This window comes from Bombus huntii, chromosome 3 (genome assembly GCF_024542735.1).
Source record: "Bombus huntii isolate Logan2020A chromosome 3, iyBomHunt1.1, whole genome shotgun sequence".
Lineage (NCBI taxonomy): Eukaryota > Metazoa > Arthropoda > Insecta > Hymenoptera > Apidae > Bombus > Bombus huntii.
In genome coordinates this window covers 19,536,943-19,549,304 of record NC_066240.1, presented here as the reverse complement: position 1 = coordinate 19,549,304, position 12,362 = coordinate 19,536,943, and the positions used below count along the sequence as shown (strand labels likewise).

The 12,362-nt window shown below is 39.3% G+C and overlaps 1 protein-coding gene across 2 annotated transcripts in view; it reads left to right on the top strand.

Moving 5' to 3' along the window:
• The first annotated feature begins 116 nt into the window (after nt 1-116).
• LOC126863783 (pseudouridylate synthase RPUSD2-like) overlaps nt 117-12,362 on the top strand; it is a 174,849-nt gene continuing 162,603 nt past the window's right edge. The window contains exons 1-2 of one of the 2 annotated variants that reach the window (XM_050614289.1): nt 117-254; nt 1,045-1,259. In XM_050614289.1, the coding sequence (XP_050470246.1) occupies nt 1,119-1,259 (141 nt within the window). In that variant the 5' untranslated portion in view covers nt 117-254; nt 1,045-1,118. Of the gene's footprint in view, nt 255-1,044; nt 1,260-12,362 lie in introns of those variants that run through there. The other variant, XM_050614290.1, reaches the window with a different exon arrangement.

Here is a 12,362-nt window from a genome sequence, read left to right as displayed (position 1 = left end):
ACTTATTATTTAATCATCTTTCCAATTGATAGGAACCAATTAAAATACATGCGCAAATTTTTAAATTGGAAGTTACGCTGCTAGTTATATTCATCGTCGTTAGATGGCGCTAGCAACATCATTTCAAATTGTTCGTTTACGGTGCGTGTTCCTATATGTATTTAAAAATCTTGTGTTCCATTGCAAATACGAATATTTTAATATATTTGTCTTATTTTATCAACGTAATATTTTACAGATTAAAGAGACCTGTTGTAAGTTTTCCACTATTTAACATAATTTAATTATTTTCCTGCAAGTAATTCGAACTCGCTCTTTAACCTAAACGCGTCCCTCCGATATGTTTTCAATACTTCCGTATCCACAACATTACATTATTTTACGACAATTTATTCCGTTCCGTTGGATATTTTTATCTGTAACATCGATTAAAACAATGCTCGAAAAACAAGTGACTCCATCTGAAAGTACTTTGTGACACGAGTCAGAAAAATCTAACCTATAATACATGCTGGTATCGAAACAATGTCAATATACGTATAGATATATACATAAATGCATCTGTACACAGCTACGTCATGTTCTATCTATATATATATACACACACATATATATATATGTAGAAGAAGATAACACGTACCTGTACAGTACATTAGTGTGACGTAAACGATAATTCGATCCATACTGTATTCACCGCCGTATTCGTTTAAAGATCCGCTCGTATCTATAAATGAAGTTATAAGTACCTGGCCATGTGGTCGGTATCACGTGTACACGGATGAATGAAGTAGCATGATTTAGAGACTCATACTTTCGATGATGAATGGAAATCCTTCCGTTAGCGATACCGCTTATCAGTTTTCCAGTTGCTGCGCGGTTACTGGCCTGTTAGGCTAGTATATAATATTTTTATGTATCCCTATGGATGAAATTATTTTTTGGAAAATACTAGCCTAAATCCGTTTTCTTTTCTTTTTTTTTTTTTCTTTTAAAGAAAGAAACGAAGTCAAGTCATTAACGAAGATATTTATTTTATCGTTGCAGAATGTTCTAGTACAAAACGCTTATTTACAAACTACAGCATTTGCAGTAAAACTGTGGTTCAACGAACGAAGAATATGTTAGAGACGACTTGTGTGAAGCAGTTGACGGATCGACAGACGCAGTTCGGCAATGCGCGAAAATTGGATTTATCGGAATGCATCTTTGTGTTCAAGGGTTCGCAATCGGATTACGAGGAACCGTTGTCGGACGAGGAGGTGAGTCGAGTTCGTTGTTACGTCAGTTACATATCTGCAGTGTGATCCATTTAAACGAATATATCGGTATATTTAAAAAAACAGGTTCGACACATTTAGTATCAAAAAATTCGGCTACTTCATTTGTGCAGTTATATCTCGTTAAAAGTGCCTTTTCTTCTAAATAACGTTTCGATACGCTGTTCACTGTCGTTCTTTTTTCTTTTTCCGAAGTGATTTTGCAGAGATGCAACAGTTACATTAGTAGTATTATGTAAATGATTAAAACGATACAAAGCATGCGTCGATAGCAACGAAATTGTTAATTAAGAAAAAAACGTATTTTCAATATATGACAAAGTTAATAATAATTCGATAAATTTTCATTGAAAATTGCATAAAAATATAATAATAATATGTAAATACGATCACATTACTGTACTGTACAATGGTGAGTTTTTAAATTAGGGAATGCCACTCTTCAAATTCAACTAATCGAATTATGAAAAGTTTTATTTCTTTCTTTTCTTTATGGTATAAAAATATAATAGTATATAAAAAAAAATTTGAATACATTTCTTATTTATATTCTCGCAAGTGTAAACTGCTTCGGTTTTACGAATTAATAGGTTAACATATCATAAAGTGACTCGTGTATGGCTATCAATGTAGGTTTCACAAATTACCAATGTAGTTAGTTGTGAGAGTGATACTTCTCAGATCGTATATTTATTTTGTACGACGTTAGGAAGGTCGTAAAAGCATAGTTCGTAAAAGATTTACACGGGAAGTTCTTAATACACGAGCTCCAATGAGCTCGTGCACGGTATAGAAAAATATGGCATCACGAAATTTATTTTGCGTTACTGACGCAACTGACTTTTCGGAGTCTGACTTATTTCTTTATTATCGTTATTATTATTATTATTTTTTTTTTTTTTTAGGAAAATATTGTTGCATCATTCAGACAAATAATTTTAGAGATCACGCGTGTTCATTGCTTCGAGTTTAAATGAAATACATGCGTTGCTTGCTGCAGTCTCCGAATTTTTAGTCCGAATTTTATTCTTCCTTTTTCAACAAGCAAAAGGATTATTAACATTTGAAGAACAAAATTGGTGTGAAATCGAAAAAGTAATCGTATTAATAACGAGAATTTTGTTATAAAGCAGTTGTTTACAATAATTGCATCCCTTTCATGAGACATTCCCACGATGCAAGTCTACGACCCGTTACTTTCACTGTATAGCGAAATCCACATTCCCGTCTTGTACATAGGAACCGTTCACGCGGATGCTATGATTAAAAATTACAACACTGGAGGCGAGCGAAAGGGAGAGACCTCGCGATGGCATACACGAACCTCGTAGATCTTTTCGTTGCGTAGTAGGTTATTAGCGAATCAAGCATTCCTTTTAGGTCACTGTAGAATTCCTTTTATCTTCGTCCCTATTAAGCAATTTTCTACGTAATACCATGCGTTGCGTTCATAGATAAACAAACTCGAATGGTTTAGCTCTGATCACGTGGTTTAACAACTACTCGAACTTCTCGTTTTGTTTGGTATTGAATTGTTTCAATTTCGCTCCACTTTACGCTCATCTGCTTCGATTCGCTTCAACCTTATAATCAATTTGTTTCAATCCGCTTTAAATATAATTCTTCCAGCAGAATTGTTTCTAGCCCACGAGGAAAATTATATTTTATTACATATCGATAATTATTACTATCGTGAACAAGTTCTGTATTTAATTATAAATTATGTATTCTGCAGATGTGTCCTAGTAGGTTTCAATTTGCTCCAAGTTTCTCCGATAGGTTTCATTTTGTTCGAATCTGCTTCGATCATCCGTTCTAATCTGTTCTGTTCGTTCGAAGCCGCTCTTATCTGCTTCTATTCGCTCTATCCTGTTGTTCTAACTCGTTGCTACTCGTTTTGATTTGACCCAAGTAGCTGGTTAACGCACTCATTGATCCTCGTTTCAACTCGCTTCGATCTGCTTCTCTATTCGCCCTAACTCACTGCGATTCGCTTCGATTCTTTTCAATTCGTTGCAACTCGACCCAACCGCTTCGAACCCGTTCCAACTCAGTTTTCGTAAATCTAACGCGTTCGATCTATCTTACTTCCATCTATTGCGATCTTCAACGTATTTCAAGTTCGCTATGATGACAAAAAATTTGCGAATTAAAACACCCGATTCAATGGAGGAAGGATTAAGTGTAATAAAAAGCGGTATGGTGACGTTAACGAGCCTGGTTGATTTAGGATTCTTTCTGTGTGTAGAACGATCTCGTTCTTTTTTCTCGTTCTTTTTACTCCCGTACGTTCTGTCCGCGTTTCACCAAGGATCGTTAAAAACATGGCGGAGAGAAGAGGGACGAGCGTCATAACACATCCGCCGATGCTTTTGACCGGTACCACCGAGTACGAGTTATTTGCAGCCTTCGTGTCTTTCGGAATGACTGATCGTCCTCTTGTCGCGCGTTCCTTCTCGCTTTCTCCGCCATTCTTCTCGTTCTCCCTATCCTCCTTATTTTTCTGCCAGCTTTACGTTCCTCTGTTATTTCGCTCATCGGTCTGTCCGGCGTTTCGAACATTATTTCTAATTTCGATTCTTCCTGCTCGTCCTCGTGCTCGTTGACACGAGTTTATCTCCTTTGTTTCCTCTCTTCTTTCATGCCGCTGCTTTTTATCGCCTTCCTCGTTGTACAGTTTTATAAACAGTCAACCGTCCTTTGTTTACGCTTCTCCTTACTTCTGCCTGTTTCCTTGTCTCTTTTTCAGGTTCATCCACTGCTTGCTTTCTACCGAAAATTTGTCACTTCTGATCTATCCTTTTTTTTCTCCGTTTTCCCTACCAAGTTAATTTCTTCGCGGCGTTTCTTGATTTATTTACCGCCTCTGACCACTTCCTCGTCGTTTTTAATTCACTCGTTGCTTTTCCTTTCATCCCGTTTCAGCCCGTTCTTCCATTCATTCTGTTTCATTCAGCGTCTGGTGCCTTTTTAATAATAATCTGACCCGACCTTTGCTCCTTTTCAATCGCGTCCCATCCCAAATGCCATTGCATTGGCATCATTACTTTTTTCTCTCCCTTTTTTCCCTTTTTCTTTGTTGATGTTCCAAGTGTCATCGGGTAAATTAATAACGGCGTCCTTTCTTAAATTAAATGGTTTTCATAATAGCGACCGTCCACTCTGCACGACAGCCTGTTTTTTATTACGCTTTCGTCTAGGACACGGTTTATTGTTTGCTTTATCATGAAAATTGCGTGTTTCCGCGAGTCCTCGGCCCCCGAGAGCACGCTATTCAGGAATATAATAAACTTCTCTGTCGACCTTTTTTCGTTTTTAAATCCTCCGACTGTCGTTCCTCCGACTTTTAGCCATTTTTCTCCAACACACCCTTTTTTTTAAATCTTTCCATCGTGCTTCCCTCGCTTCTCTTTTCTCCCTTCTCTGGAAAAGATACACGTCTTCGCAGAGTCAGTTTCTTTCCTTGCCGCGGGTCGGCCGGCATTGGTGAACAGGTTATTCTCGACACAGTCACATACGTACACATTGTGTCTCTTCCGCTACGTTTTATCTCGCGCGTTACTGGCCAAGCACTAGTTTTATCGTTACGCTCTCATTTATCATATTTACTTGTCACTGGGTCTCGTAAATAGAAGTCATTCTCTTTCGAGAATGTGCCCATTAAATCAGACTGCACGCTGCGTGCCGTGCTTTGTAGATATTTGACCTTTGCGAAAACTTCGTTTGTTATTATTCTAGATGTTGATTGCCGTACAATTTATTTGTTAATAGTATTACGATATTTGAGTGGCCGATGTTTCGATGATTTAGTGCTACGATACTTTGATATTTTAATACTCCAATAGTCATAAAGTCATAAGTCAGTGTAAAGCAGTGGGTCAGTTACCAAAACACGTTTGCAACGTTTTACGGCTACTCTACGATTTTGTTGTGGACGCTGCTTGTAAGAAATTCACAAACAGTTCGCGGGACCTATAGAAATATTTTTGTTTTTGTTCGCGAATACCAGCGAAGTTACATACTCGTTACAGTACTTCACCATCTTACTCTTCGGTACTTACTACATCGGTACTTTTGTATTTTAATACTGTGATACTCTAATAAGTCAAGTTTGACCGCACCTTGGTATTGAAACGTTCAAATATCCAAATATTTACGATAGTTGGATACCACGATACATTAGTACTCCGATACTCGAACATTTCATCATTTAAGCGACTTCTATCGACAAACACTTCGATATGATGAAAGGTTTTCTTAAATTAATTACGGACGATGTACGTTCTGTGCAGCTTTCGCTCGTCTATTATTAGTAGCGATTTGATTTCGTTTAATTAACCAGAAAGATGATCTCGTCGTAATTTGAACCATATGGTCGAAATACGTGTTCCTTTCGACTCGTTTTAGACGCTGGTATCGGTCTATAGTAGAGAGAACATTGCTGGTTTGCTCCACAAATACACGAGTCAGATGATCGAACAGAAATCGAACTGTCAATATTTTCGGCCGGGATTATTCTCGGCCACGTTCCCGTTCGCGATTTAGCGTACTCGGTCATGAGATAGCTAGAGGTATTTTCTAAACTGTACCGATTAAAATCGAATCGTCGACACCAGTGGCCGGTGCCAACATTAGTAATGAATAAATATTCTGGCTAGTCGCGCCACTCCTCTTATTTTACGAGCTAAAACATATCGTTTATTCCTCGGAATAACGTCCCATTAAACTTTTGCATCGCGTTTGTTGCACGGCACTTACGCGAAACTCTTCGCCCCGTTCCTACCGCTCCTATTCGACTAAATATATCCTTTGGATCGCGTCTGGGGTGATGGTCGCGGCTGCGACGCCTGTCACTCGGTATTCTGATAAATTTTAAAAGTTCAACGCTAGAAACACTAGTCGGGTCACCTGGGCACGTTAACGGATCGTCGAAAATTAATTAGTTTCATTAGCAGATTTTGTTATCCTCGAGCTTTTCAGGTCTGAACGCGGATTTCTCCGTGATTCGTTTCTTTAGCGATTCTTCTTAAGGTACAATGTAAGGGAAGTGTACTCAGGAGGAATATGAATTAAGAGGCAATCTGGACTTTTTAGCTTTAAACGTCAATATATTTTGTTCGGTTACAGGTTGTCGAGCCATTCGACTTACTCGGCTTAAATGCATAATTTTTTGCGTTATCACAAGTGCCGTAATATATACTATCAGTGCTCTCTTGCGTAGTAATTTATGAATTTACGGTATTAGTTAATCGACAGATTATAGATCGTATTATGTATATAGGTTCTCGTTTATTTTATAACTTTTTCTCAAATATAATTCAGCTTTCAAAATAGCGATGATATCGATTTCGATTTTAAAAGGGTTCTAGAATTGGTTCTCGTACTAATTTTACAGTAATTAAAACTTCATGTTTCGCTAAAAGCTAAAAGCTTTCTTGTGTACTTTCTGTATCTATCTTTTTCGTATAACTAATTAACGATAACGAGTTGCAATTTAAACTTTAAACCTTACATTTGAAAGATGCGTATATTTCATCGATCAAACTGTCTTTTTACATAAAAAGAAAAAGATCGAAGAAAATCGGACGAGCTTTTGAAATTGTTCTCCCATAGCTTCACGTATATTGGCAATTTCAAATCGTTTTATAAAAAATGATCGAAAAGAGTCAAATTCACGTTTAAGACGTGTTTCTTTTCTTCTTTGCTCATAAAACGGACGCATGTCCCCCTTTGTCGGCGATAACGTTTATCGCTTGCCTAAACGCGCGAAGCGGCGTGAGCCGCAACGAGCCATCCTCGCCAACCTGACGACACCCGCATCAGGGTAATTCACGATATTCACGATATTCACGATATTCACGGTCGATCAATTTTCGGTGTAGCGAGGCGAGGCAGAGTTTAATTTAAAAAACAAGCCTTCCTCTAATAATATCATCGAAGACAATAAGCAGTTGCCCGGTATAATAGAAGCCCGCGCTGATTTAATCGTCGATTTAACCATGCACCAGGTATTTAATCCACCGCGTTACAGCCTATCCGTGTTTTACAAGCTATCTTTCAAACGTTGTGAAGGCAGGATGTTCTATGAGCGTCGAACGCGTGCATCCGCGTGTATTTACACCGCTGTTCATAAATATCCGGACATTTTGGTCGATTTGCAGTAACGATATTTGAATTTTGGGAAAGAAGAGTCCGAAGATAACGAGAGAGATCGCCAAGTAGCAAATAGTCGCGTGAGATTTGACGAAACGCCAGCTTTGTTACTGCATATTTACCTTCCAAATGAAAGTGCAAAATTTCAGGAAAGTATAGAAGTAAAACTATCGTTTCACGTATGTTTGGTGTACGAAAAGAATACGTACGTAGGTTGAGGGTATGCGGGTAGCCCCGCTACCCATAGATAGAAGCGCAGAATAAGTCTAGGTTCGCAAACAAGTGGGAAAATTTCAGTTGCCAACGTAAGGCGATAATGTCAACGTTACGCGATAAATCGTAACAAATTTCGTACCTTTAAGATAGTACACCGACAGTCGACGATTCCGGTGGCGACTGTCTCGCTGTTCTAGCTTAAGGGTCAGCTAAATATATTTCCGTCGTTAAAAATACACTTATTAGCTTTGCAACGAGACGTTTGGTTCTCGCAGCAGTCGAGCTTCGTGAATATTTCTTGTACAGTGGGAACGAAGATTTATGCCGCTTCAATTCTCAACGCGTTCGACATTACTATTACCTTCGGCCTCTATAAATCATCTTTGGTTGCTTACGTTGGGCAATGTCCAGTGTGTGTTGGTTGCCTCTGACAATCTTTTCGAACGATCCCCGGACATATTGCCAAAAGATAAATCAATAGGCGAAGATGATGCGACGGACAAGGAGGAGGAAGAAGAAGAGAGAAACACAAGGCCTAAACAGCTCCAGCTGCGGCTTATTTCGAGCTTCTGTGCTCTGCATCCGTGAACGCATAGACAGCGGCGCATTCTTGTCCCCTGTGTGTATTGCCTCGGATACAGTACGAGAAATAGAAATATACCCGCGGTACATACGTGTTAAGGCTCGAGGAAATAGATTATTTATTGACCCATAAAGTTTGGCGATGCGTTTCGCCTTGTTATAGGTACTGGGTAGCAGTAAATAACGCGGTTTTATCGCTCTGTATACGCGGAACATTGTCGAATAATAATGCACGTTTGTCTCGGATGTGATATATTTTTCGTCGTTAATTAATCGGCGATTCTTTGAGCGATATTATTTAGGAGGTTATATACATCTCATTCGTTGTTGGAACGCGAGGCTTGGAAAAATGTCTGCTTTGTGTTTAGTGGCACGGTACAGACGGCAGATGCTTTTGCAAACGTACGCAAATTTTCAGAATTATTAGACACGGACTCTGTATTCGAATGTGTATCGCGATTGAAAATAGGCTGGGATACAATGTTATGGAAGATATTTGGAAGCTTAAATCTCGATGAAACATTCTATACATTGATACGGTATATTTGACATTGATTTGATTAAATCGTAAAGATTCGATCCGAAGTTTTCCGCGAATTCTATACACGTGGAAACGAAAGCCTTGGAACATTATCGGAAAGCCATACGTACCTTTGGGCAAAATCGAATCGATTTTCTAGGCTCGTCCCGGAACAGGGACGAGGCGCAGTTTCAGGCTGAAAAAGTGTAATTGGAAATTGGCTCGGGTCGATCGAGCGCAGGGTAATGTCGCCGAGCCGGGTACTTCGTTAACTGATCCACGTCACGGTGACTGGGAACAAGCTTGCCAGTGATAAAACCGAAAATTGTGCAGGCGTCCTTATCGATATTCTGCCGACCACAATGCGCCAAGTACCGTGGCGTTTTAATCTACCGAAACTGTTACCACCATTCCAATTTTCATCCCTTTCATGCCTGCGTACGACTCTTACAGTCGCTCGTAAACGTTCCATAGAATCCATTAAATCGTCTATTAACTCTTTCGCATATGCGTATCTTGCGACGCGCAATGTCGTTGATTTTATGCTTTGAACGCGATCGTAAGATCTCGTCCGTCGTAAGACAACGTTAGAATATTTTTGAGAAGTAGAATCTTAGCTGTATTTTGCTCAGCTGTATATAAGAAAAATCTGAAACATTCGACATACGTATCACTTAGAAACTATAAGAGTAAATTCTTATATGAAGCAATGTTCAGTTCTACGTAATAGGAAAGGACATACGAAATATTTATACTTTATTTATATTTATATTTATACTAATATTTATACTCTCTTTTATGGAAAGATCTAAGAATATATTTTTCGATCGAACCTTCCTGTGGCATATCCTGCGGGTTCATCGTCAGATAAATAATCATAGGAATTTTGTGGAATAATAGCAGAGCAAGTATATCGAAGCTCGTACGCGTTACGGTCGGTCGTCGTGTGTTTGGATAAATAAACGAGTCGGTTTGACGGGCTTTGTACCATCGATAGTTGCCTTAACGCGGTCATTCACGTTCAAACGACAAAGGATCGAGCCGGATTACGAGGCTTAAATTAGTCGAACGTGAATTACGTTCGCAAAAAAGTTCCGCGAAATCCCCGCTACGACATGTACATGCTGTCTATTTCCGTCTGACAATCTTTGTAAGATTCGGGCCACTGTAAAAAGTAAGCAGAAACCTATATGAACGTACTTCTGCCGAGTACATGCCCGCTGGTTTCGACGATAAGGGCGCGAAACGCGTCCGTTTTTATCCGTTTGCGTATCGGGTATACAATTAAGGCTTGATTTATCGTGAGTTTTCTGGCCATGAATAATTCACAAGTTAAATTATTCATAAGTCGCGCGTAGCGTGTTGTAGAAGTAACTAATTCAAAAATAGAATCTCGGTGAGCCAGAGGGGAGCTAGGGTTGGGTGGTGAAGGGTGTAAAAGCGACTCGTAATTGAAGTTAATTACCAGCTGAAGTACATTCGCGGCTGAATCGAGTGTCGGTGATAAACGCGTGGAAGTAAAAGCGAGTGAACGCGACCGAACGAATCGAGATCATCCCTTGGTCGCGAGTTTTAACCTTCGAATCGAGCTCCGATCTGGGACAACCGGAGTTTTCGCGGAATTTACGAGAATCACCGAGTTCTTTTGGACGCCGATCGTTAGAGAAATTAGCGCCTGTCACTGAAGGGGAAGTTAGCCATCCGCAACGACGACGAAACGTTTTTCGGCGAAAATAAAATGAAATTTGTTATTCTTGTGGCGAAAAGTAGATAGTGATGGAAATTGACGTGATATAATGTCTATTATAGGATATTTGAATGTAAATTATCGTACAATGAGACCGAAACGAGCCATATTTGAAAGGAAAGTTGGGAACTGGTGGAAACGCAAACAATACGAGATTGCCTTCGTTGATTGACCGGCGGGAGTAACCAAATTTCTTCGTAATGAAAGGTAACTATTAAAGAAAATGGGATATATTTGTTGTATCAAAAATGAATCCACAAAGATGAGCGGATAAGTAAGAAAATTGCCAAATTCAGGACGTATCCTTCTCGTTAATGTATCATTCTCGTCTTCGTGGACGTACGATTAGCGGGGTATGGGGAAAAGAGGAATAAAAACCGCTGGGTGAGCAATAAATGGCATCTGTTCCGGTATATAGACGAATATAGAAGCTTCGTACGGTAGGTGACGACGATGAATCGCTAAAGAAAGTGCCTTATCATTTCCTGAACATGACACGAGAGATGATTCGCAGCGCAACCGTTCACGGCCACGTGCCTATTCATTTTATTGTTACGTACGCAAATCGGCTGCACAAGTCCACCGTAGTCTCTTCAGTCGTTTTATTGAAACTTTCTGATACGAAAAGAGTAGATCGGGCGAATATCGTGAGAAATTTCAAGCTGTTGAAGCTAACTGTTAAAGGGCACAAAGCACAAAAGTACGCGTTTTGTTTGGAGTTTTACGGTGGTATTATTGTCGAACGATCGTTGATCGCCATCGATAGGTTTACGAAGATTCTTTGCCATTCGCCTATTGCTCGGAATTCTATTTTAATTCTTAAATGTTTGGTCTTTACAGATATAATATTAACGTTCGAACGTTATACGAACGAATATTATAACGTTTTGAAATTGCTAATTTACGTGTGGTAAAAGGAGAGACATTAATGTAAGATCACGCATGTATATCGTAAATGTCTTTATCTTGGATGCCAAACGTCTCGGGTAATTTTGGAACAGGAATTGTCTCGATAGTTACTGCGTAAGCCTCGACGAACCTAGACGTATATAATTTACGAGCAAGGATAGATTCAGAGTGTATAATTTTGATATACTTTTAGTACAATATAAACGTCTTGTGGACACGACAATTTCTATTAACAGATAAACGACGGTTGATATATTACTGCGCCTTTTCGTGGCTAAGGTAAAGCCAGGCTTGCCAATTATCACTACTTTCTTATATAGGTAATATAAATGGTATGGTATGGGTCGGGTCGCTAATGAACGGGTAATAAATAAATAATTAATTAGTAAATTTGGTTGGTCGAGAACCGGCCTTGCACTGTAAAGGTATCAAAGATGAGAAGAAAAAACGCGTGGAAAGAAATTTATTATGTCTATCGACGATTTATCCTGAATTGTGCTAGTTGACGATTAATTTCAATTAACAACAGATTTCAAACAGATTTCATTCACCTTCTTAATCATATCCGTAAGAATATAAATTTGTATAAATGTCCGTGTCCGAATCGTAAAATTCCAAAAATTTCACATATTTACATCTTTACAATAAGAAATTCTAGGAGATTGCTCCGATCAAAGTTAGTGTCTCTGGAAGCGGTCGTTTCTGGTTTCGATCCACTTTTCCCTGTGAGGCAGAGGCCATACGTGAAAAATCAGTACGCCGATGCGTAACAGGATTAAAAATAACGATAACGAGTGGCCCGGCTGTGAATCGTTTCGCGCGGACGTAAACCAGCGTTCCGTCGATTACGTCGATTCACGTGCGTAACGCGGCGGAACTAACGCGATGGAACGCGTTCGCGGGCACAAAATAGATCGCAGGGTGTACCTTTGTCGGCTACCGTGACTCGATGTGTCGG